The sequence below is a fragment of the Castor canadensis genome, chromosome 13, assembly GCF_047511655.1.
Source record: "Castor canadensis chromosome 13, mCasCan1.hap1v2, whole genome shotgun sequence".
Classification (NCBI taxonomy): domain Eukaryota; kingdom Metazoa; phylum Chordata; class Mammalia; order Rodentia; family Castoridae; genus Castor; species Castor canadensis.
The window spans coordinates 66,658,302-66,682,458 of NC_133398.1; the positions used below are offsets into that span (position 1 = coordinate 66,658,302).

A 24,157-nucleotide genomic window follows, 5' to 3' on the forward strand; every position below is an offset into this window, starting at 1 on the left:
CAGTCATTCAAGGATGTGTTGGAAAGGAACATTGCAGAGGGAAGAACAGTAAGTCAGAACTCTAAGGTAGAGGTTAACTTGGGGTGCCTGAGAGACAGGAAGAGTGGCAGCAGGAAAAGAGAAGGACCAAGGGGAGAGATAATAAATGAAGTAGGAGAGGTGCAGAAGCCTGTTTATATAAAGTCTTGAAGGCTATGGTAAGGCACCTAGATTTTATTCTAATATGACAAGAAGACTATTGGAAGGTTTTAAGCGAGCAAAAGGCAAAGTTTTATGACTAAAAACAACACAGTGTGTGAATAATGGATTTGAATGCCAGGAAAATGGAAGTAGGGAAATCATCTAGGAGGACATGGCAGAACAGTGGTAGGTGGTGGAGGCTGTAAAGATAAAGAGGCAGACTTTAGATTTGTTTTGGAGATTGCATCTACAAGACTTGCTAATGGATTGATAAGAAGGAGGGAGAGAAAGAACCAAGGGTGAATCCTAGATTTTTGGCTTAATAACTGGTGCCAGTTGTCTGATGAAAAGGGAGAGCTGTTTTGTGAGGAAAAAGGAAGTTTTTGTGGGACCTATTAGGTTGGAGATACTGTATGACATTTAGGGTGAGACTTGAAAGGTGAATCGGATCTCAATAGAGTGAGAAGGAAGGGATAGCCCAAGCTAGGAAAATATACTATATAAGCAGGAAGATTCACCATCTGTCTATTGTGGTCAGAGTGTGGCAGAAGGGTAAGAATGGAAAGAAATAATGATGTGATAAGCATATAGAATACTTTGATCTTTCCCTTGTTAGACTCCAAATGATCATATTAAGTGGAATAAGTAGGAATAAGAATTAGTCCATCCTATCATTTGATGTAAGATCAGTTATTTGCTACAGCTTCTGTGCCAAAAATATACCCTAATCTCACAAGTAAAGTGACACTCACTAAACAGCAAAACTAACCTATTGGCTGCAGTTACTCTTGATGGTGCTCTGTACAGGACCCACTCTCAGTCCAAATTGCTTGTGTGGCACCTGTTGTACTAACTAGGGAGGCTCAGATGGCAGCAGCTATTTTTTAGGTCAATAGTTGTCTGTCCTAGTAGATCTAAGATCTTTCTTTGGTGATGAGGCGTTTGTAATATCCCTTTTATCATACTGAGATAATAATCATACTTAGTATAACCAACTTATACAAATCACTACAGAAATCAGTATACTATTCCAACTGAAATATAAGGGAGAAATAAAAGGAAAAAGTAGTTTATAATAACATGATTTGCATATCACAATATAAATGTTGAGCAAAATGAAGTATTTATTTATTTTCCTTTTTCTTTTATTATTCATATGTGCATACAAGGCTTGGTTCATTTCTCCCTCCTGCCCCCACCCCCTCTCTTACCACCCACTCTGCCCCCTCCCTCTCCACCCCCCCCAATACCCAGCAGAAACTATTTTGCCCTTATTTCTAATTTTGTTGTAGAGAGAGTATAAGCCATAATAGGAAGGAACAAGGATTTTTGCTGGTTGAGATAAGGATAGCTATACAGGGCATTGACTCACATTGATTTCCTGTGCGTGGGTGTTACCTTCTAGGTTAATTCTTGAACTAACCTTTTCTCTAGTACCTGTTCCCCTTTTCCTATTGGCCTCAGTTGCTTTTAAGGTATCTGCTTTAGTTTCTCTGCGTTGAGGGCACAAATGCTAGCTAATTTTTTAGGTGTCTTACCTATCCTCACCCCTCCCTTGTGTGCTCTCGTTTTTATCATGTGCTCATAGTCCAGTCCCCTTGTTGTGTTTACCCTTGATCTAATGTCCACATATGAGGGAGAACATACGATTTTTGGTCTTTTGGGCTAGGCTAACCTCACTCAGAATGATGTTCTCCAATTCTATCCATTTACCAGCAAATGATAACATTTTGTTCTTCTTCATGGCTGCATAGAATTCCACTGTGTATAGATACCACATTTTCTTAATCCATTCGTCAGTGGTGGGGCATCTTGGCTGTTTCCATAACTTGGCTATTGTGAATAGTACTGCAATAAACATGGATGTGCAGGTGCCTCTGGAGTAACAGTCTTTTGGGTATATCCCCAAGAGTGGTATTACTGGATCAAATGGTAGATCGATGTCTAGCTTTTTAAGTAGCCTCCAAATTTTTTTCCAGAGTGGTTATATTAGTCTACATTCCCACCAACAGTGTAAGAGGGTTCCAACTGAAATATAAGGGAGAAATAAAAGGAAAAAGTAGTTTATAATAACGTGATTTGTATATCACAATATAAATGTTGAGCAAAATGAAGTATTTAATGTGACATGATTTTTAAAATGCCACATAGGTCTTGGTAAAGATCCCCCCCCAAAAAAAACCCAAAATAAAACCATTCCTTAATTTATGCAATACCTGCATTCCTAGAGAAGTCAGTGGGTTTTTAAATCATGCAAAAATTCTTTGTACTTATATGCAACATAGATTTATGGTCTTGGATCAGATAGTTTTTAGCTTGAAGGAATGTTTGTTAGGAAGTTAGAAAGTTACATAGGGTAAGGAAAATCATCATTTATTTATTTTAATCTTTTGGCCATACTGGTGTTTGAACTCAGGGCTTCACACTTCTACTTCTAATACTTAAACAGCACACATTCATCAAAGGTTGTCCTAATCAGAATTCCTAGTGTCTATAACTTTAAGCCCTCCATTATCTCTGAGGGTTTGGTGATTATTACTGAATTACACTTGCTAGGCAACCATGAAGTCCTGGGTAAATTACTTGATATGCAGTAGTGTCTTGAGCACCACAGAACATCCTAGCACCTTTGGCTTCTGCTCATGAAATGTCCTCACAAATGTCAAAAATGTCTCCGGGGTTAATACCACCCCTGCTGAGAACCACAGGTCTAGTCTTCCTTGGGCCATTGGTACTCCTATTCACAGATAAGCTGAACTCCAGTCTAAACTGTTACCTTTGTGTGAACAGGGTTGTGTCTGTCTTCTTGCTGTCTATCTCCATGGCCTCACTCAAAGTTTGTCTTTGGCAGACATTTGGTCAAGGAAATAATGGATTAAGGAGTGGATGGATTAATAGACAGATTTTCCTCTTTGTCCAATTTTTGTGGAGCAACCCTTTAATCTCTTTTCTCTGTTATGACTTGAGAAAGTTGTTAAAAATTAGGTATGAGGGCTGATGGAGTGCCTGTCTAGCAAGCATGAGGCCCTGAGTTCAAACCCAAGTACTGTCAAAAAAAATTATCCATGAGATAAAAAGTAGTAGAAGTTATTTTCCTCTTAATAATAATTGCTGGGTTCAAAATGTCTATTTGTACCCACGTACCATCTCTGCCGTCATATGTCTGAACATTTTGTTAAATTGCCAGGGGGCGGTGAGGGGGGTAGACAGGTAGGCTACATATACCTTTTCTTCTTTCTTCGTAGTGTGGGAAGAGTTGGCCTACTATGAAGAAAACACACGAGATTTTCTTTTCCCTGAACCCAAGCTGACACCTTCGCACCCTGGGAAACATAGGGAGGTGCTCATGAAGACGGCTAAAAGTTTTCCAGTAAGTGATCCTGCCCATCTGAGCAGGGCATTTGGAGAGAAATTTGGGGGACATGAGCATGTCATTCCTGACAGGGTTGGATCTCGGACACAAAGCTTCATCTTACTTATTGCCCAAGGTATTCTGTTTAGCATTCCTCTTCAGATGCCCAGATCAAGAAACCAGATTGTTCCAATTTCTACTGTTGATCTGAGAGGTAGAAGTCTCAATACCTAATTAGGTTAAATCATTGCCTTATTCACATTGTCACATAGTTATAAAAGGTTGCTTTTCCAGCTTCCTCTTGTTGTAGATTAACAGAAGGATGTGTTTATTTAGTCATAGGTATTATGACTAAATAGAGTGGCAATAGTAGTAATGTTATCTCTCACTTATCCTGTGCCTTCACCTTTTTACATATGGTGTTTTCCTCCTAACAACTTTGAAATTAGCCAAGGCAGATATTATGGTCTCCATTTGGCAGAGAAGAAAATGACAGAGACTGACTAATTTTACTGAAGAATTGTAAAAGACGAAGCAGATAGTCAGTTGGTAATCTACTTGGAGGCTTTATCTAAATCTAAATTCAAAATATCCATTTTGACATTATCTGTCTGTACAACAACCCTAACAATTTTTTTCTATATTTTTATGCAATTTGGTTGATCTTCCTTTTAAAGGCCACATCTTTTTAATTTTTTATTATTATTGTTATTGTGCTGGGTGGCGGTACATTGTAGCATTTGCAGGGTTTTTACAATGTATAAGGGCCACATTTTTGTGAATTATAGGAAGCATTTTTAACACTCAACTTTTCTGTATTATTATTATTATACTGGGGACTGAAACTAGGCCTCACGGATGCTAGTCAAGTGCTCTACCACTTGAGCTCTACCACTACCTGTTTTATTTTTATTTTATCTTTGAGACAGGGTCTTGCTACCTTTTCCCAGAATGGCCTTGAACTTGCAATCTTCTTGCCTCCTTTTCCTGAGTATACAGGAGTACACTACCATGTCTTGCTAAATTGCTGTTATTATTATTTAATGAAACGTTACTGTCTCAACTTTGTTGAGAGTACTATGCCCCTGTAGGGCCTCTGATTCTATGATGCTTATGATGACAGAACTTCTGATACTTCAAACAGCGAACATTCATTAAAGGTTGTACTAATTAGATTTCCTAATGTCTATAACTTTAAGCCCTCCATTATCTTTGAGGGTTTGGTGAATATTACTGAATCTATTATTTTCTCCAACATCATGTATCACTTATATCCATCATATATGTAGGATGCTTGCCTTTATTATTTTGAGTTATTGAAGTATTGCGCTTCAGACTCTAAAAATTTAGAATAAAAAATTTAGAAAAAAATTCAGCCTGGGAAAACACTCATATTAACTTTGCTCAAATTCTTTCTTAAATAAAAGCCATCTTTAAACACTGGGCTGGAATCCAGCTAAGGATCAAGGCAAAAGAAACACTTGCTTATATTTTCTCAAGTGTTGTCTGTTTAACTTTATGAGCATAAATAGAAGAGCCTATAGGAAGTTGTGTTTGTAGTTATCCATAAATGCAGGTAATGGCCAGACAAAGAGCTTTAAAAGGGCATTGAAATACCCTCATGCATTAACTATCAATTCATGTAATGAAGTTAATGAAATTCTTTTAAACAGTTTGTATAAAAAAGATAAAGGGGCTCAATTTCTCTGAAATGTTCTATAAAGCAAAAATATATCAACTGCCAGTATTTTAATAGTAGTTGGTGTTCATTGTGTGTTTACTGAGTTCATTGCATGGATCATCTGTTCAGTCCTTCTTTACTTTATGAGGTGGCTACTATTCCTTTTCCCATTTTCTGGATAGGGAAGCTGGTATAGGGACTTTTAGGAATGTAGTCAGGGTCACAGAGCTGGTGAGTGATGGAGTACAGATTCTGATGCTTTGTGGTTTGCACTGTTAGTCACTGCCCAAAGCTTAACTCTCAGTTCACTATTCTACTTCTTTTCATTAATATTATCAGAGGCGAGAATGAATTACATGTACAGGTCAGGCAAATCATTCACTTTATTTATCTTAATTTATCAGTTCATTAAAGATTAGATTTATTTGCTTCACTATAATAGGATTTTCTGTGTATTTCTGTATTTTGTTGTTTTATTTCACCTTAGTAGGCCTTTTTTCCGAGATGAATAAGTAAATTCATACATTCTGAGGCTCATCCAAAATCTCTACACTCTCACCCTCCCACTGGCAAAACAAGTCACAAATAACAACAGAGGCCAGAATCGAGAGTCTCCCATGTTTAGGGACACAACTGTCTTCAAACCTGAAACCACTAAGTAGCCACTAAGTGAAACAGGCTGCCAGGCAGTTTAGGACCATGCAACATTTTGGTTCCCTCCCTGAAGACCCAAGGTCCCTCCCACCTTAATAATCTTTTAGCCAGTATGGTACTGAGCAAAAATACAAGTAGCGGTTAATAAAACAAAATGGAGTTTGGAAATAGATTTGACAAATGTAAATGTTTGATGTAAGATAAAAAGCAAGTTTTTCAAAGCCGGTAAGTAGGGAAGGAAAACCTCTATTCACCCAGCCTCCAGGCAGCCTCATTCCATTTCACCATCTCATGTTTTAAGTAGAGTAGTTAACAGAATGGACGCTGGCATCAGAATGCCTGGGTCCAGTTATTGGCTTTGCCATTGCGAGATGGACAACTCACTTAAACTGTGTCTTAGTTTGGTTATCTACAGATGGAGATCTCATTAGGACCTATTACTTCATGGGGTTGCATTAGTAAAAGAGTTAATATGCTCATGATATTTAGGCCCACGTCCAGTATGTAATTCATATTACATAAGTGTTTAGCTATTCTTACTGTGTATATATTTTAGGTAATGTATACAGATTATGCCAACTACAGAGAACAATTAGGTTCTTATGATTTCAAGTTAGAATGAGATGGGCAAAGAATTGTTTCCAGTAATTTTTTTGCTTCTATTATGCTGTTTTATTTTTAGGGCATTGCTCCCAAACTAGAATTTTCTACAAGGACAGCCATCCGAGAATGTGTGTTTCTGCATGGAAATAGATTTCTTGTAAGTATTATTAAAAAGAAGTTTTCTCCAGAAACAACGATTTTACCTGAAACTCAGTTTGCTATTTGGAGGCAGCTAAACAAATAGAAACTTGTACAGTTTTAGCTAGGTTTGAATTTCTTTATTCAGATCACTTGTTCGCCCTGTCACATTAGGTATGTTTACCATATATTCAAAGTGGTGTAGATGGCAGAGCAGGGTGACTCTGACACAAAAGTCACAAGGTTGATATATGTAGGCTAGTTAGCTTTTGTTGTTGCTGTTTTACTTCTATAGATCTTGTGAAGTGTGCATCTGTCAACTCTTTTGGCATACTAATGCACATAATGAGAGATCAATGATTATTTTTAAGGAAGGCCTAGTGGTTGTTAGTTTTTCTGTTTATTTGCACTAATTATTTGTGATGTGTTCAGCATAATTTTTAGGGTAATTTTTAAATCTGTTTTTTCTTTTACCATTTTAATCTTGTTTTAGCCTCCTAATATAGATCTGCCTTTAACTATTTTTTTGGTGGGACTGGTGTTTGAACTCAGTGTTTTACACTTGCAAAACACATGCTCTGCGTCTTGAGCCACACTTCTAGTCCATTTTGTTCTGGGTATTTTGGAGATAGGGGTCTGAAGAACTATTTGCCTGGGCTGGCCTCAAAATGTGATCTTCCCAATCTCAAACTCCTAAGTAGGTAGGATTATAGGCATGAGCCACCAGCATCAAGCTAAGTTTTAACTTTTTAAATTAATAACTTGTTAGAGAAAAGGTTAGTTTGAGAAGAATTAATTTAGAAGGTAGCACACATGTACAGGAAAGCAATGAGAGTCAACTCCCTGTATAGATATCCTTATCTCAACTAGCAAAAACCCCTGGTCCTTCCTATTATTGCTTATACTCTCTCTTCAACAAAATTAGAGATAAAGGCAAAATAGTTTCTGCCTGGTAGCGAGGGGGTGGAATAGGTAAGGGAGGGGGGCGGGGGGAGAAATGACTCAAACACTGTATGCACATGTGAATAAAAGAAAAAAAAAGAATGAAAATCAAAAAAAATTAATAACTTTTATTTTTTCCTATGATGAAAGTAACACATTTATTTTAGAAAATACAGATAAGCAAAAGAGGACAAAGTAAAAATCACCTATCATTCTGGTCATTTAGAGATGAGCATTACTAATTTTTAAATGTATTCTGTACACATACACACAAACATTTTTTATTCTAAAAGGTCGGGATCATACTTATCATTTTATATTTTCCTTCCTATTTCACATACATTTCTCATGTACTTAAGTATTCTTATATTAGACAATTTTTATAATACATTATCATGATTTGTTTGGTCAGTCATTTTCTCTTTGTTGATACATCAAGAAACTAAATCATAGTTGTTATTTTAACAGAAAGACTTATTGTCTTAATGTTAAGATTTTAACTTAATGTTTAAAAAAGATAAACAGGTTGGAGGACTGAAAAATAAAAAGGGGAACACTGCAGGAAGCAGCTTCTATCCTAGGGCAGCTTAGGTCATCAGAACGTAGAACAATGAAGAAGAGACCCCACAGATAGGGGACCCAGACCTCTAGGGAATTCTGCTTTCCCAAGTGGTTCCCCAGCTCTATCTCCTCCAGCCTGGAGTTTACCTCCAGCACCCACTAACAGCTGGAAAAGAGAAAAGAAGTTTTCAGAGTCCCTGCTCCAATGTCACAGAGCTCAGGTAGATTTGCTGAGGCAATTGCTTACTTACCAGTACAGCTGGTTTCTAGTTTTTAAAACTAGTATAAGCATTTTTGTTGCTGTACACATTGCCAGAATTATTTTCATATAATGAATTCCTTAAAGTGAAGTTGCTGTACCCAAGTGTATGTGATATTCTCTCTTTCCCAGTATCTATCATGTACTTATGCCTGTATATGTATATCTGTATTTGTGTGTGTATGTCTGTATGTATATGTCTGATATTTCTTTTTTCTTTATCTTTTTTTTCATTAATTTTTTATTAGGATATATTCATTGTACGGGGGGATTCATTGTGATAATTACAAATAGGCTTATATTGTATGTTGGTTAGATCACCTCCACCTATCTGATATTTCTAACATTCCACCAATACAAACAAGTCTCACTGTCATTACTTGAAATATATATTCTAGTAATTTAAATACTAGTGACGTTAAGCCCTTCCTTAGGTTCATGACTTGTAAAACTGAGCAGCTCAGTCTTTTTCCTTAGTTTTAAAAAGTTCAATTAAATAGTTAAATTCTGATTGAATTTTCATTTTTTTTATTTTGAGAAATATTCTTGGATTGGGGATACATTCTCAGGATATGCCTCCTTAACACACTCAAGGCCCTGGGTTCTAACCCTAGTGCTGCAAAACAAAACTTTCTTTTTTTGTTTTCAGGAAGAAAGATACAAGCCACGAAGGCCTTTATCCACATCACATAGACAGATATCCCCCTTAAATAATATAAAGAAGAAGCCAAAGAAAAATCTTGATGGACTTCCCAAAGGCTTGCAGTCCCGGGCTCCCTCTCCGTACTCTACCAGACGTTTCTTCCTGGGCCAGCCAACTCAGATGAACCTTGGAAATACCTTTAAATTCTCTGGAGAAAGAAAACCTCCATTTGTGGTTAGACATGTGAGCCTAAAGTTATTTTTGAGAGGACTTTGCTATGGTGAGGATGTGGATGAGGGTGAAATAAAGGAATGGTGAACCATAAAAACAAATGGGTAATATTAAATAAAAAGGGAATTCAAATTGAGTAATAACCGTGATTAAATTATGTTCATTTCCTAGAGTCACTGCCAGGAAACTCCTATAAAGGTATTTCATACTGAGAATTTGCTCAGTAAATGTCAACCATCACTATTTTTAATTTTTCAAAATGATTAATAGAATATGATATCTGTGTCTGATAACTCACCATTATTCAGAAGAGTCTGAGAACAGCCAGGAGTTGAAGCTGCCTAACAAAGGCTAGCCTGTACTGTGTATCAGTCCAAAACGGAAGCTTCAGTAGTTTTTTAAAAAAATAGCTTCAGTTCTTAATGATGTTGGATCTCATTGGCCATACTTTGAAGAGCAGAGGACATGTGTTTACGGGAAGAAGCAATGACAGGCTACGCTCAACACCTTTAATTAGACTCATCTTAGATTTAGCCTACAGGCAGCAGTGGGCAAATTTAATCATTGTAGGTCTCTTAGCAAACTTAATTTTTTTCCTACCATACTACAAAAGTAATGGAAAATATAGGAATGCTTGTAAGCATAATAAAAATCACTATTTTGTTTAGTTTGAGGCATTTTCTTTATCTTTTTTTGTATTCAGAGTCTCATTTTTTCCACAAAGTTGTAATTATACTGTGCATACAGGATGGTTTCCTGATATATTCCAGTTAACATTCCTTTAAAGGCATTTTCTGTATTATTTCATACTTTTCATGAACACCATTCTATGTTCTAGTTAATATTCTCCAGAATGCTAACTATGGATGGTAATGTAAGTTGGTATTTTGACTTAACATCACTTGTGTTGATTTTTGTGTATTTTGACATAGGCCATGAGGCATGATAAGTCTAAAAGTTAAGGTGCAGTTGAGCTGTTTGGTGTAAAGTAGAAAGTTTGTAGATAGATTAGAGCTTTTTGGCTAGAAACTACTCAAAGGCCAGTCTATCCACAAATGCTGTCTATTTATAGACATCTGGCAAAAATCTCGACACTAGTTTTTAGCATAACTCCATAAATGTATTGTTGGCTTAAGTTTATTGGAAAGTGTGATTTAATCCATTCCGTATATATTTTTGTAAGATATAACTTTAGTTAGTTCCATTATGGACTAAAAAAAAAAAATCTTAACATAAGATTAGATTTCTTAGGGAATGAAAACTTACTTGATATTTCTATTATGTAACAAATTCTTATATAGATTTTACTATGTGCCAAGCTCTTTTAATGATCTTACATATTCTTCTGTGTAACCAGATTTCATGATGTGTGATTTTTTTTAAGCAGAACATTAAAATTGACAAGATCTGATGTTGTAAAGACTGTAAATTCAAATGAATCTATTTCTTTGAAATAGAGTGAAAAATTAACATTATAATGTGCTTTATTGAAATTAAAAAAACAGTAACAGAAATAAAAAATTAAAAGTCCAACAACTTTATGTAGATATTCTGGAGGAATATCTTTTTTCAAGTATTTAGACCTGTTTTCACATCATGTCGCCCGATCTTTCTTTAGGAAAGATCTGTCACCTAAAGTAAAATAACTCAGCTGTCACAATTCTTTTTTTTTTTTGGCAGCACTGGGGTTTGAACTCAGGGCCTCATGTTTGCTAGGCAGGTGCTCTACCACTTGAGCCTCTTCACCAGCCCCATCACTATTCTTTTATCAAGAATATAGACACTCAGAAGGGAAGGGATGTGGAAGGCTGGGAAAAAACCTGCCAGCTGTGGCAGTTCCTTGCTGTCAGGGAGGACTCCGCCTGTGTCAGCACTGTTCATACAGTTCAGGAACTTCATACTCTGTTCTGTTTAGAAGACTGTGAAATAAAACTTGGCTGTTTATATGCGTCTAACTTCAGTTCTTTATGCCCACATTTAGCCCATATCCTCGTGTTCTAGCCTTACTGAAGCCTCAGGGAACATAGGGACAGTTTTTCCTGTTAGGTATAACATAAAACACACTTGGGCACTGCAAATTAGGCTATTTTATGATCTTCTTTTTTCTAAGCTGCATAATCAGTGATTGAGGGGAAGAAAGGCATTATGGGTAATTAGAGCATAATATGAGTTATTGTAGATCAAGTCTCATTTCTTTCCTTTCCTTTTAGGTGGACAGTGCAAAGCCCTTTGGTGAAAATAATTTGGAGGATCATTTGTGGAAGTCTAGAAGAAAATCTAAATTTTCAGACTTTACGTTTCCAATGAGAAGAGGTACTCGAGTTTCTGGTTTCATTTACATTTCCTTATGGGAACCAGTGCTTCATACATGCCATCTTTCACTCTGAGTAATCACAAGTTACATTGCACACTGTGGGCTGCTGTGGTGTTCCCATGGGGCAGAGGTTGCTGAGAAACTGTCTGTTTGGGATTGCCAAAGCTATTGAAGGGGACTGTACAGAGTATTGTTGCCCATCATAGTGCCTGGGCTGGAAAAGCAGAGAGCAGCTTGTCATTGACCTGGTGTGAGCTCCTTGCAGAGGCACATTGACAGCTAACAAATAAACTGTTTTGTTTGTTTGTTTGGTAGTGGGGTTTGAAATCAGACTTCACACTCATCAGGCAGGTGCTCTATCACTTGAGCCATTCCTCCAGCCTGACATTTTTCCCCCCGCAAAGGAAAGAGCAGGAGATTGGTGGAGATCAGGAGATCTAAAACACTTGCTGTACAGGATTCCATGTTAGTGTGGAGAGGAGCCAGCTCTCTCTGAAACAGATTAAGGCAGGGAATCTCAAAGCTTTTGATTTTAAGATGCTTTTTTGCGTTCTTTTTTTTTGGAGGGACTAGGGTTTGAACTTAGGGCTTCACACTTGCAAAGCAGATGCTCTACTGCTTGAGCCACATCTACAGTCCATTTTGCTCTGGTTATTTTGGAAATGAGGTCTCACAAACTGTTTGCCTGGGCTGGCCTTGAACCATGATCCTCCTGATCTCAGCCTCACAAGTAGTTAGGATTACAGGCATGAGCCACTAGCACCTGGCACTTTTGCATTCTTAAATAATATTTTGAGAACCCCAATGAGATTTTGTTGATGTGGACAATATTTAGCATGTTAGAAATTAAAACTGAGAAAGTTAAAAAATATAACACACTAGCACAACTGCCACTAGCCATCAGAATGGTGATGTTATTACATGTCCTCGTAGCTTTTGTTAGGATTGTGAATAATATTAAGACTTAGTTTTATTATGAAAATGACTTAGTATGAAAAATAGTTTTGACCTTGAAGATTTGTTAAAAGGTCTTGGAGATTCCTGGGGAGGTTCTTAGGTCACACATTGGATTAAGGCCTCCCTTGGAGGCCTTTATGACTGAAATATATAAGAAATGCCAATAGTGAAGTCATGGCAGCAAAGTTCAACCATTACTGAATTTAATTTCTTTCACTAGGAAGGAATGTTGGTATCCCCTTCCCTTGCCTCCTGGTAGGACTGGACCTGTGCTGTCCCTCACAATAGAGATCCTTATCTCTAAAGGTTTTGACTTTTAAGGAGCTGCAGAGTCTCTTATGGTAACTCAGGCCATAGTCACTGATAACAGCTAACCAAGGACAGAGTGTAGGGTTGGAAGGAGAAAGTACTTCATCACCTCTGACATTTAATTTAAGTTCTGTGAATTGAAAACCATCCATGTAGTCTACAAAGGCAGCAGAGTGAAATCAAGCAACAGCAAATGACCTTTCCTGGGGAGGACAAGTTGGGCTTAATGCTGCCTTAGGATGATGGGACTCATACATCACACTAGACTTGGCCTTTTTCTTTGTTAATCCTGGCAGGTAGAGAACTAAGTTTCCAGAGAGGTTATAATGGGTGTTCAGGTCACACATCAAGTTTTTGGCATACCTACAAATTAGAGAAGATTTCAGACTTCTGGGCTCAGATCCTTGGAGTCTTTGTAGCTTTCAGGCCAAACCTTTGCTTAAATCACCTATCAGGTTATTCACTCAGGTAGTTATTATTCTACTGTAAGGTAGAATAATGTAGTACTTCTCAAACTTGAATGTGCATTTGAATCACCTGGGAATCTTGTTACAGGGCAAATTCTGATTCAGGAGGTGTGGAATCCTTCTTTTCTAACAAGCTTCCAGGTATAATGATGCTACTGGTCCTTGGACTTTGCTTTGAGAAGCTAAGGAATAAAAGCCAGTGCCCTGTGAAAGGAAATGCTCAAAATCAGTAGCAAGGGGCTTCCTAGGTCACAGGGTGCATTTGTGGCAATAGCTGCAAAGAGCCTCAGCATTACTCATTTCCTGCTCAGTTCAGGGTGGAAGAGAAGAGAGCTCCTGGGATAAAATGGTCACAGACACAAACGTATATGTCCAGATGTGAAAATCATCAGGCTGTAAAAAATCCCTTTTAATGTCTTGCTTTTTCCTACCAGTGGACTTTTCAGGTGTCCAAGAGAAGTCCTTTGTCACTGCCTGTGCTCTAGTCACACTGGAGGGAGCTGTGATAGCCTTAGCATTAACTTACAAATACTCATTTCAAAATCATTTTTTTCCAACCTGAAAAAAATCCAATTTTGTCTGTTTTCTCTGTGCATTTTTATTACTTCATCCTTATCATTCTCCAGTATGAGACTACTTACTTCTCATAATGATTTAGGGTAATTGTAATGATTTCTGTTCTTTCTGCATTATGTTTTTCTAAGCTCTTAGGTATTCAGTGTCTCAATTTAACATTTGTATTTACCTTAGACAAGAATACTCAAGAGCTCCTGCATAAATAGAATTCTACCAAAACCAAAGGGAATGGCAGAAGAGGCAGAGTATATGAATTTTATATTAGACCCATTATTGCTTTCTTTTAGGCTCTGGGCACCTGAGCAAATATGTTTTTTTCTGCTTAAGGCTGCTTTAAGGGTATTGAACTTTTTGCTTTACTTGAGGTTTGCTTTTACTATTCCCTTTCCATATGTGCTGAAATTAAACATAGAATGTCATTGTTGACCTTGAGGACATAAAAACGCATAGATAGAATTGTAGTGACTCAAGGGAGACTTGAAAGTGATAGTGTAATTTACAAGGGAGCATTTCAGTTCTTTAATAATTCATTCACTGTCTAAATTATTTTATACTACTGTGGGATAAATGTAACAGCAGATTTAGGGCCTACTGATAATAATCAGTCATTCAAATACATGTTCCTCTCTCTTCTAGCTGCTTCTCTTGACAGCCTTGCAGGAAACATAAAGGTAATTTTAGAAATAGCATTTGTAAAATGATTTATTTTCAGTTATCTTATGTTAGTTATTGTGCATTCTGTAATCCAAAGTGGAAAGTATATTTCTAGCTAGCGGTCCTTATGTAGAATTCTTTAGTTTAGCTAGGGTTTATGTAAAGAGGTGCCCACACCCACTGTATATTTGGCTTGCTTCCCGCTTTTCATTTGTAGGGTGAATTACCAAGGAAGGTGTATATAGACCAATACCTGCCTTACTAGAAGTGGTTTTCATTGCTTGTTCTCTAATTGGATTCCTTTATACATAAAGGGGATAAATCACTTGTTTTTGATGTTTGATTGATTTGTCAATGGGAAGATTCAAATTTCTGTGTTACAATTTGAAAACAGATGTATGCAAAGAAAACTGAGTATGCTATTTTTCTTATGCCCTAGCACTTAAATATTTTATATAAAAATTGTATCTTTCCTGGATTCAGTAATTCCCTATCTCCAGAAATCAAAGTTCATTTGATTTATTTTGGCATGAGTTTATTTTGGCTTATTAACATATGCCAAATGTACAGACTTTTGGTTATTTTTTCTTGACCTTGACTCCTGAGTATTTTGTCTCTAGTATTCTGTACTGGGGCCCTTGTATTTGCAGGATCTTGCCTCAATTTATCTTCTTTGCCCTACCCTACCCCTAGTTCTAAGCAAACAAGCCTACAACTAAAGAATACTGCACATTGTCACCCAGGTTATCAAAGAACCAGATGAATGGATTGTTTTAAGGAGAGAATCACCATCACCTTTAGATTCAAGTAAGTTTGGAAAGTCCTCACCCAGTAACCAAAGGGATGCAGATTTCTTCCGAAAAACTTCATTTACTACCTCCCGGCATTCCAGATCTCCCAGCCCTCTTGATCAGCCTCTTCAAGAAAGGTCAGCAGTAAACACCTGTCTCCTTGCCTAAAGAGGGCATTGTGGTCTGTCAGGAATAAAGCCTAGTCACTTTGTCAGTTTCTTTCTTAGGAATATTCTGCTGGTGTTTTGGTATGGAAAATGAAGATTCTTTTTAAAATCTACCTGAAAGTCAGAGTTGAGCCTTTTCTCTTGCCTTGGGACAGTGTGTCTCAGGATATTTGTCATAAGTGGGATAGACAACTAACTGATATAGATACCAGTTATCTACCCATTTTTATCTGTCACAATTTTAAAACTAAAGTTTTTGGTTTCACAAGTATAAAAGTGTTCACTATGGAAAGTTTAGATGTTACAGGCAAACCAAAAGGAGTGGTAAAGTCACCCACAGTCCTGCCATCCAAAGCAAACACCATTAACATGTCAGTATATGCTCTTTTTCTAGATTAGTTTCTTGGTTTGTCTGTATTTTCACAAATAATAAAAAACATATTTGTATTTGTTTGGAAGGCAGGTTAGAGAACTAGAGCAGAAATCTTTAAATTTGCCAAGTTGCATCTCTAGGAAAGCGACCAGTCATTAAGTTCACTTAGGTCTGCCTCAGCTTAACCCCGTAAGTCCTACATCCTGGAGAACCCAAATCTCAGCAAACTAAGATAAGTGGCCCCCTTCACTCCAGGGAAGTGGCACTGAAAATAACATGCCTAAGACAGCTGTGTTGAATGAGGGATATGCCAGTCTGCTTTTCTCTGCCTTGTTAGTGGTGAGAATAAGTTCCTTTTCCCAAATAACATGATTGCTCACAAAGGGGCTCATGTTAAGTATGTTCCAGAATCAAAGTGGCACTGAAAATTTCATAGGAATTATATTAAGTCTGAGGTACACTAAGAAAGTAACAGTCCATTTGTAGTGTTTCTCAGAAATGATAGAATAACTATATTAAAATGTTAAATCATTTGAGAAAACCAAATTAGATATTTTAATAAAATCTGTTAATGAGCTGGGCACTGGTGGCTCACGCCTGTAATCTTAGCCACTCAGGAGGCAGAGATCAGGAGGATCATGGTTCGAAGCCAGTCCAGGCAAATAGTTCGCAAGATGCTATCACGAAAATACCTAACACAAAAAAAAGGCTGGTGGAAAGGCTCAAGGTATAGGCCCCAAGTTCAAGTCCTGGTACCACAAAAAAACCAAATCTATTAATGTGTAATGAGTTCTTGATTATTTATTTCATTGGAAAATGATACAACATGTATTTTAAAAAATCACCTTTGGCACAGACATAGTTAGAGAGACACATTTATGCCCCTTTCTGTACCTGGCCTCTGTCCCCTCCTGGCTTATGCTCTTGCTACCAGTGTGGAACTCAGCAGGTTGGCAAAGCAGGGAGATTATCCTGGATTCAAGGACTTATAGAAAATTAGTTTTAAACAGAGTGAGAAGAACTTTCATTTGGTGGTGACCAGGAGACTTGGGCCCCAGTGACACTTGATTTTAAGTGCCGTGTGGTCTCACAAAAACTAGCCCTTTTAGACCACATTTTTTCATTTTTAAAATGAGTGTGATGATCAAAGAAAATCTTCTTTCAGCCACAAAGTGCTTCTCTGCTGCCAGAAGTGGGCTTTTGTCTATGTGTCTGTTTATACACATCTCCAGTACTCCTTAGAATCAGTGAAGCAAGCTTTTCTGAGAGACTGAATTGAGTATGCAATATCAGACAACTGTTATGTGCAGTGTACATGATCATGACACATCACTGCTTTCTAGTGGTTCACACACTAAATAAGAAGGTAGAAGTAACCTCATCCCCTAAAAATGAGATGGATTGTGGTGTGCACTCAACAGAAGTACAAGCTAAATGCAGGAGAAGACAGTACAAGAGGAGATTAATCACATCAGGAGGGAGGTTTGGGAAGAACTCATTTTTCCTAAATATGTTAGATGACTTGTGCATTCATTCAACCACCCCTTCATTCAACTAGCCTGTTTTTGTATAGCAGGCCAGTGATTCTCACCTCTGGCTGACAAAAGAACTGCCTCATGCTTCCGAGTCAAAATCAACTGGGACTGGATTTGAGTGTGTGGAATCTCTATCGTTAAAAGAGTGTCTCAGGGAAAACAGGATTGATGATCAATCTTCTAGGCCTGGAATGGAAACACTAACCTTTTAACACATTTCTCCTGATCTCTGAGAACTTGTAACCTAGCACAGGATGGAAAAAAATTAAAACACACACACACACACACACACACACACACACACACACACACACACGAAGAGCCTTCTACAAGGCAGAACGTCATGAATGGTGCAGACAAATGTGGAATAAATGAGGATGGCACTTCTAGAATATTTTATGGAGGAAGTGATATTTTCATGTGGGCCCTAAAGGGAGGAGATTGGTTTATGATAAAGTTAATGAAAGGGGATGATGATGGCAAGGGAGAAGGTAGGGACACTGTCAGTGTTCAGCACTTTAATTTGGGGGAATAGTGGGTACCAGGGCTTAAAGGTCTAAGGGAGGACCTTGGTAGCCATCGAGAAAGGCTGAACTTTTTCTTGCAAGGCAACATGGAGCTTTTGAATGTTTAGTCAAGGGTGGTGGCAAAGGTAACTTCAGGAAGATGAGACTTAACAGCTGATCAGAGTTTTATCGGATATCTAGGATGAGGCAGCAAATATTGTGTGCACAAAGTCACTTCAAATAGTTAACTTTGGACCTAATTGGACTATGAGTTTGTAAATAAGGCCATAATCTGCAATGACAAAGAATAACATGGCCATAGAAAGGTTATCCAGTTTGTCCATGGCTGTTCTGGCTTTATTCTGAATAGTCCTGTTTCCTGGGAAAGTCCTGATTCCTGGGCAGGCCAAGATGGTTGGTCACCTTAATTCCAGAGGAGTGGATCTAAAGGTATTATTTTTTCAGATAGCAGTTTCGAATGAAGGCTATGTCCTTCATATGCTGGGTAAAAGACTCCATTCCCCAGAGACCTTTAGAGTGACCCCCAAAATAGGCTTCTGGGACATTAGGGGTTGCAAACTCTGTCTCCACTTCACTGACTGTTGCTTTCACATTAGTATCATCAGGACCAGTCCCTCAGTGCCCATATCTCAAGGGTGCACCAGAAACACCTCTTAAGAGGTGTAAGGAGTAAGGGCCAAGGTCACAGGGATGAGTGGGGAGATCAATTTTGGAATGAGAATCAGCTCAAGGTTTTTATGAGAAGTGCAAAGCCCTTTAACTATCCTTTGGTATTCCCAACAGAGGGAGGAACACTCTTGAGGTGCTGTTCATCTCCACCATCTGGATAGTGTCACATGCCTTCAACAACCATCCTCACTCCTCCTTCTGCACAAGGAGAAGGTGACTCACACATAGAAGTCTATAATAAAGACACAGCACTGCTCCTGTCTATTGGCTCATCATCCTTAGAGAATGACTCTCAGATGTGGAATAGATTTCCTGGAACATAAAGATGTATGCATTTGCATTGTGTGTAATTGCATTAATTACTTTGATACTCTCAAGACCTACGAGAAGGCATGTGCATTGTCTAGGTGGTGGCTATTTTTAAATGCTAGCTTTATTTATAACTTCAAAATAGTTCTGTTCCTCTTCAAAATTCCGAGAGCAGTATAGAAATCATGTATGTGGTCTTTTTAAAAGCACAACAGTGTTTTGGGGGTGCTCTCATTTGTTGCAAATTGTTTTCCTGGGTTGGTAATGGATTAGTGTACAGTCTTACTCTTGGCTTTGTCTCCATGGAAACCACTGGGACATGCTTGTTACAGAGACAGTTGTGAAGGGAGGTTGTTGGGGCCTGAACCATGCGAAGCAACTGCCCAGGGGGGCAGGCATTAGCATAGCAGTCAGAATAGGCTCCCAAATGCTCCTGTCATTTTTGATGTTTATTGTATATTAATAGAAAATAATGATTTTGTTTGAATTGCTGAAATTCTTTAGGCATTTTTAGGAAATAGTAGCTATAGTTTTCATGATCAAATTGCTTAGTTATAACTCAGTATTTAGGATTTGTTACTCATGCCCTAGAGAGTGGTTAGGAGTTAAGAATAGGGATAGGAGTTGGGAGGAAGTGGGATTGTAGGCAGAGGGAACAGTATTGGTGAATGCCTATGGAAGACAAAGAAAAAACACTACATTTGGGGACTTGAAAGACACTGTCAGGCTGGTGGTTAACTTTGGGATCTGGGTGACCTAAAATAAATGAGATATAAAATAAAATCCTTGTGGTAGAAGAGATTAGATTTTATATGAAACATTTGAATGTAAAAATTTACATGAAAAAGCAGGATTTGTTCAGTAGAGAAATATCTGAAAGATATTTCCAAAGAAGAATTACTCATTCATAGTCACATACCCAAACAACCATTTTTAATATCTTGGTTATTTTTGTTTCCCAGTGCTTTCCTTATGCATAGTTTAATAAAGGCATTGAGTCACACCTTATGTACTGTTTTGCATCTTGATGTTTTTTCTTATGATTAGTTTTAGGTATTGACCCATATTATTATATACTCTGAGTGTCATTTTTAGTTTCTCCATAATACTCCACTATGTTTACTCTGTTAGGCAGGTTCCATCCTAGTTCTCAGTCCACGTGGAAGAAGATCCATGAAAGGATATGCAATCTTCTGACATCACACAGAGCTCAGCAGCAGCCAAAGGTTAGGGTTTCTGATGAAACTAGGTCTTTGTTGACAAATATGGGAACTTGAACTTGCAACAGAATGGGGGAGGTGGACTAATCAAGTAATCACAGAAATGTAAAATTGTGATACCAATTGAATTAAATGAAAGGTTACCAGTGCCCTCAGTGGCTGGAGTTAACCATGCCATGTAGTTGAATTGGTCATCTTGACCAGTACTGACATAGACTAGATGATAGCATGATACTTATAAGTAAATACTGATTACCATTATCATGGGAGTAGTGAATTGTTTTACTTCCTCTCTGTAAAGTCATTGGCTTTCCTTTAATTCCCAGCCTTTTCAAGTAAATTCCTTTAAAATGAAGATAGAAAAGGAGGGAGGGAAGAAGGGGAGGAAAGAAGAAAGGAAGGAAGGAAACCAACCTACATACACACATACATAGTGAACCCCTATATATGGCAAATATGAGATGCACATACCTGTTATGTGCAAAAAGCTACACATCTGGTTATTGATCTCTATTACATTATGGGTAATGCAGTTGCTGGATGTGTTTTGTTATAGGATGATTCTGTCTTCAAAGTAAATGATGTATTTGGAGACCCAAGCTACCCTCTGAAGAAATACCCATCACATGAACAGAGACATTTTTAATGGCTGTCTTATGTAAGTAAGCAGGTTAAGTACTTCTTCTTGTCTTGATTTGCTAAAAGAATTTCAGTTTCCTGCTAGCAGTGAAGTAAGTAGAAAATGTGGTAGGAGACCTAGGACTATGTTCTTCCTTCACACAGTAAAACAGCAATAGTACATGTCTGCCAGCTCTCTCTTGTCCTACTCCTCAGTGGCTCTTTATCTAAGAGACACTCAGACATCATTCAGCAATTTGACCACAAGTCCTTTTCTGCCTTAGGGCTTTTGCACATGTTGCTTTCTCCAACTGGAATAATTCTTCCTGGCTCTGACTGGGTGACATTGTTTATCCTTCAGGTCTGTGACCTTCCATGACACTCCTTCCTCCATATACCATTTAGCACTCTGCACTTTTCTTTCATAAAGTATGACAGTTTTTATTACTGCTGTTTAAAATCAATCTTTTCTACTAGGATGAAATCTTCATGATATTAGAGCTGTGTCTCTGTCTCTTGCTACTTTACACCCAGCATTTGCATAATACACAAATACCATTTAACTTTCCAGTCACACCTACTGGGTGTATGTTCTGAACAAGATCCTGCCTTCCCACTCTGCTGCAGTCCTTGCATCATTGACTCTCCACTGTGGTTTCTGCTTAGTAAACAGTTCTTATAAGTGAATGTTGAATGAGATAACAAGGCAAGTCTAGAACTAATTAGTCAGACATGTAGCAAAGTAGTTGGCCATATTGTGGCATGTCATTTCTCAGGTGTTCTCTTATTTCCCATCCATACCCGAGGCCCAGTGTGCTAGTACCTCTTCCTTCCATAGTGCAAGTTGGATTTTTGTAGATGGGAGTAAAGCTGAGAACTCCTGTTCTGCATCCTGCTGACAACTTTCCACTCTTCCCCACCCCAATGTGATTTCTCACTTATTTTTTAAGTGGCTGAGTTATAAATCCAGCTAGTGTGCAGTAACTTCATCATTTTAACATGCATCATTATAGTAACATGTGACAGTTCCATACTGTGGGATGACAAACAATACTTAGAATAGACTTATCATATTTGGTCTTTATGTAAATAATAAATGTTTTAAATTTTCCTAAATATAATATGCTGAGACATTTCATTCCAGTCTTTCTTATTAAATGCTTCCTAAGGGCCAAGAAGTTGTGCACATATTCCACGTGGGCTAAATGAGTTAATATTTAGCTCGCACAACAGCTCTTTGAGATGAGTACTATTATTAGTTCCACTTTACAGATAGGGAAACTGAGGTACAGAGAGGTTATGTACCTTGCTTAAAGTGACATGGTTGGTGAGTGGTGGGACAAATAACATGAACCTGGATAGGGTGGCCTCAGAGACCATGCTCTTAACCGTTGCATTCTGTTGCTTTTCCAAAACTCATGGTAGGTAGGAGAACTCTGGGAAGAAAGAAAGTGCAAGGGTGTAAATAAGAGCCTTTTGGCAACCAAGCAGAGTTTGGACACTGCCCTCCAATGTCCCCCACTAGGATCTGATAGTGTTGTATTATGTGATCTTCACCACAGCAACATCAAAATAATTATGAGTCTTTTTAGGCAATAATGGAGTATTGGGATGACCTGTTAGGTTTTCACTACAGTCAGCCTCCTGATAGTCTGGCTTGAGGGTCACTTGTACTTTAGGACACAAATCACCTTGTTCCAGGGCTGGCTGGGGCTCCCCACCTTTGGCCCAGAGGAGTGTGGAGGACAGCTCAACAATTGTCCATTCTGTTGGCTTTTACTTTAGAACATTCTGCTTGGTAGATTAAAGGATGGATTCTGGGCTACTTAATCTCTGGTTGTGAGAACAGTTATCTCGGCTTTTATTAGGTTGTTACACAGAATATAGCCCACGTAATTACAAATGCCAAATTGCATTGAATTTCAACATAGGTAACATCGAGTTACAGAAAGCCCTGAACCAACTGATATGTGGACACTGACATGAGGAGACTGAGAAGATGTAACAAAACCCCCATAAATTTTGTCTTGGAAAATGGATTTCCTACATAAACAGCAGTCACCTCTCACTGGTTTGGAATGTGTTCATGGGCCTTTCCTGGAAACTCTGCATTCTGTCCTTTGACTAGCCCTACTTCTCGAATTATGGATTCCTAGTGAGACAAGGATCTTGGAGGGCTGTGCTAGGGAAGTTTCTCCTGGTTATAAACAAACAAACAAACAATGCCAGGGGACTCTGACAAGTCTTGAGCAAACAGTGCATTATGAGTAGCCCAGTGAACCTGGGGAAGATCCAAATAAGCAAGGTCAAGTAGATAAAAATGGGACAGCTAGAGGCATCCTGTGGGTCAGGAGGACAGATTCCAGAGAACACACAGTGAGAGCACCAGTTCCTGCCCTTCCTTTTCCACAGCAGGTCTTTCACTTTGTGCTCCCTACCTCCTGGTATCCCAGTGATCACAAGATCCAAGAAAAAGAAAAAGTAGAGTTTTAGCTACATAAATGTTAGGGATTTTGAACCAAAAAACAATGAGTCCATTGTCTTACTAGGTAGAGACAGGAAATTGGGAGGAAGAAGTGGGTAGAAAGGGTTAGAATACATCTTTTCCCCCTTGTTCTGGATGTTTTGGGACTTGGTACTTAGGGTATAAAACCAATTACCCTTTGCATACTTAAAATGGTGAATTTTACAAGCCCCCCCCCCCAAAAAAAACCCCTCCAATAAACAAAAAGTTCCACAACCCCTGCAAAACTCCTTAGATTATCCCTAGTTCTCCTGGAAGACATGATTGCTCTTATGCCACAGTCCTTACCAAGGGCATGAGATGACTGCCTGTGTCAGGTGTACTAACTGAGAATCCATTTCCATGGAGGGAGGGCCTTACGAGGCCACCTCTGTGAAATTCCTGGTCCCTCAGCAGAGTCAGGTCTTCCACCTTCTGTTCAGGGATGGGAGACCGACCATACTGTGCTGATTCCACTGAATTGTGAAATCTGCCTGTGGTCCCAGACTCTACCATGTGGCTGGCCTGAAGCTGAAACAGGGAGCCAAGCTCTTTGTTGTGCTTCCAACTGGATGGTCAGTGAAGTAGGCAGCTCAGGATTTCCCCAGACACAGCAAGAATTGTAGCCTTATACCTTTTCTAAAATTCAATAATAGCAAAAAAGGAAATATACCAATTAAAAAAAAAGATAAAAGAAAAATTTGTTAAAGTGCTGGTTTCTGATTCTGTCATAGTTCACTAGGTCTCTAGCAACTAAGACAGTGGCTGGGATGGCTTGTAATCTCTCCTGTTGCCACTGGGCAAGAGTCATTTTTCTTCCTTTCATAGTGCCCCTACATCTTCATTACCACCCAAACTGAAAGAAAACCAGCCTCAGCTATTGAAACCATCCTTCACCATTCAAGGCCTACCCTCTCTGATTTG

General features: G+C 38.3%; 1 protein-coding gene across 10 annotated transcripts in view; it reads left to right on the forward strand.

Moving 5' to 3' along the window:
* The window catches only part of Spata6l (spermatogenesis associated 6 like), a 61,908-nt gene that overhangs the window by 35,721 nt on the left and 2,030 nt on the right, over nucleotides 1-24,157 (forward strand). For 5 of the 10 annotated variants that reach the window (XM_074051943.1, XM_074051937.1, XM_074051940.1 and 2 more), the window contains 8 exons: nucleotides 3,426-3,550; nucleotides 6,550-6,627; nucleotides 9,020-9,256; nucleotides 11,455-11,557; nucleotides 14,504-14,538; nucleotides 15,265-15,449; nucleotides 20,028-20,118; nucleotides 20,669-20,770. In XM_074051943.1, coding sequence (XP_073908044.1) covers nucleotides 3,426-3,550; nucleotides 6,550-6,627; nucleotides 9,020-9,256; nucleotides 11,455-11,557; nucleotides 14,504-14,538; nucleotides 15,265-15,449; nucleotides 20,028-20,118; nucleotides 20,669-20,758 — 944 coding nt within the window. In that variant the 3' untranslated portion in view covers nucleotides 20,759-20,770. Of the gene's footprint in view, nucleotides 1-3,425; nucleotides 3,551-6,549; nucleotides 6,628-9,019; nucleotides 9,257-11,454; nucleotides 11,558-14,503; nucleotides 14,539-15,264; nucleotides 15,450-20,023; nucleotides 20,119-20,668; nucleotides 20,771-24,157 lie in introns of those variants that run through there. The other 5 variants (XR_012440460.1, XM_074051939.1, XM_074051941.1 and 2 more) reach the window with 5 other exon arrangements.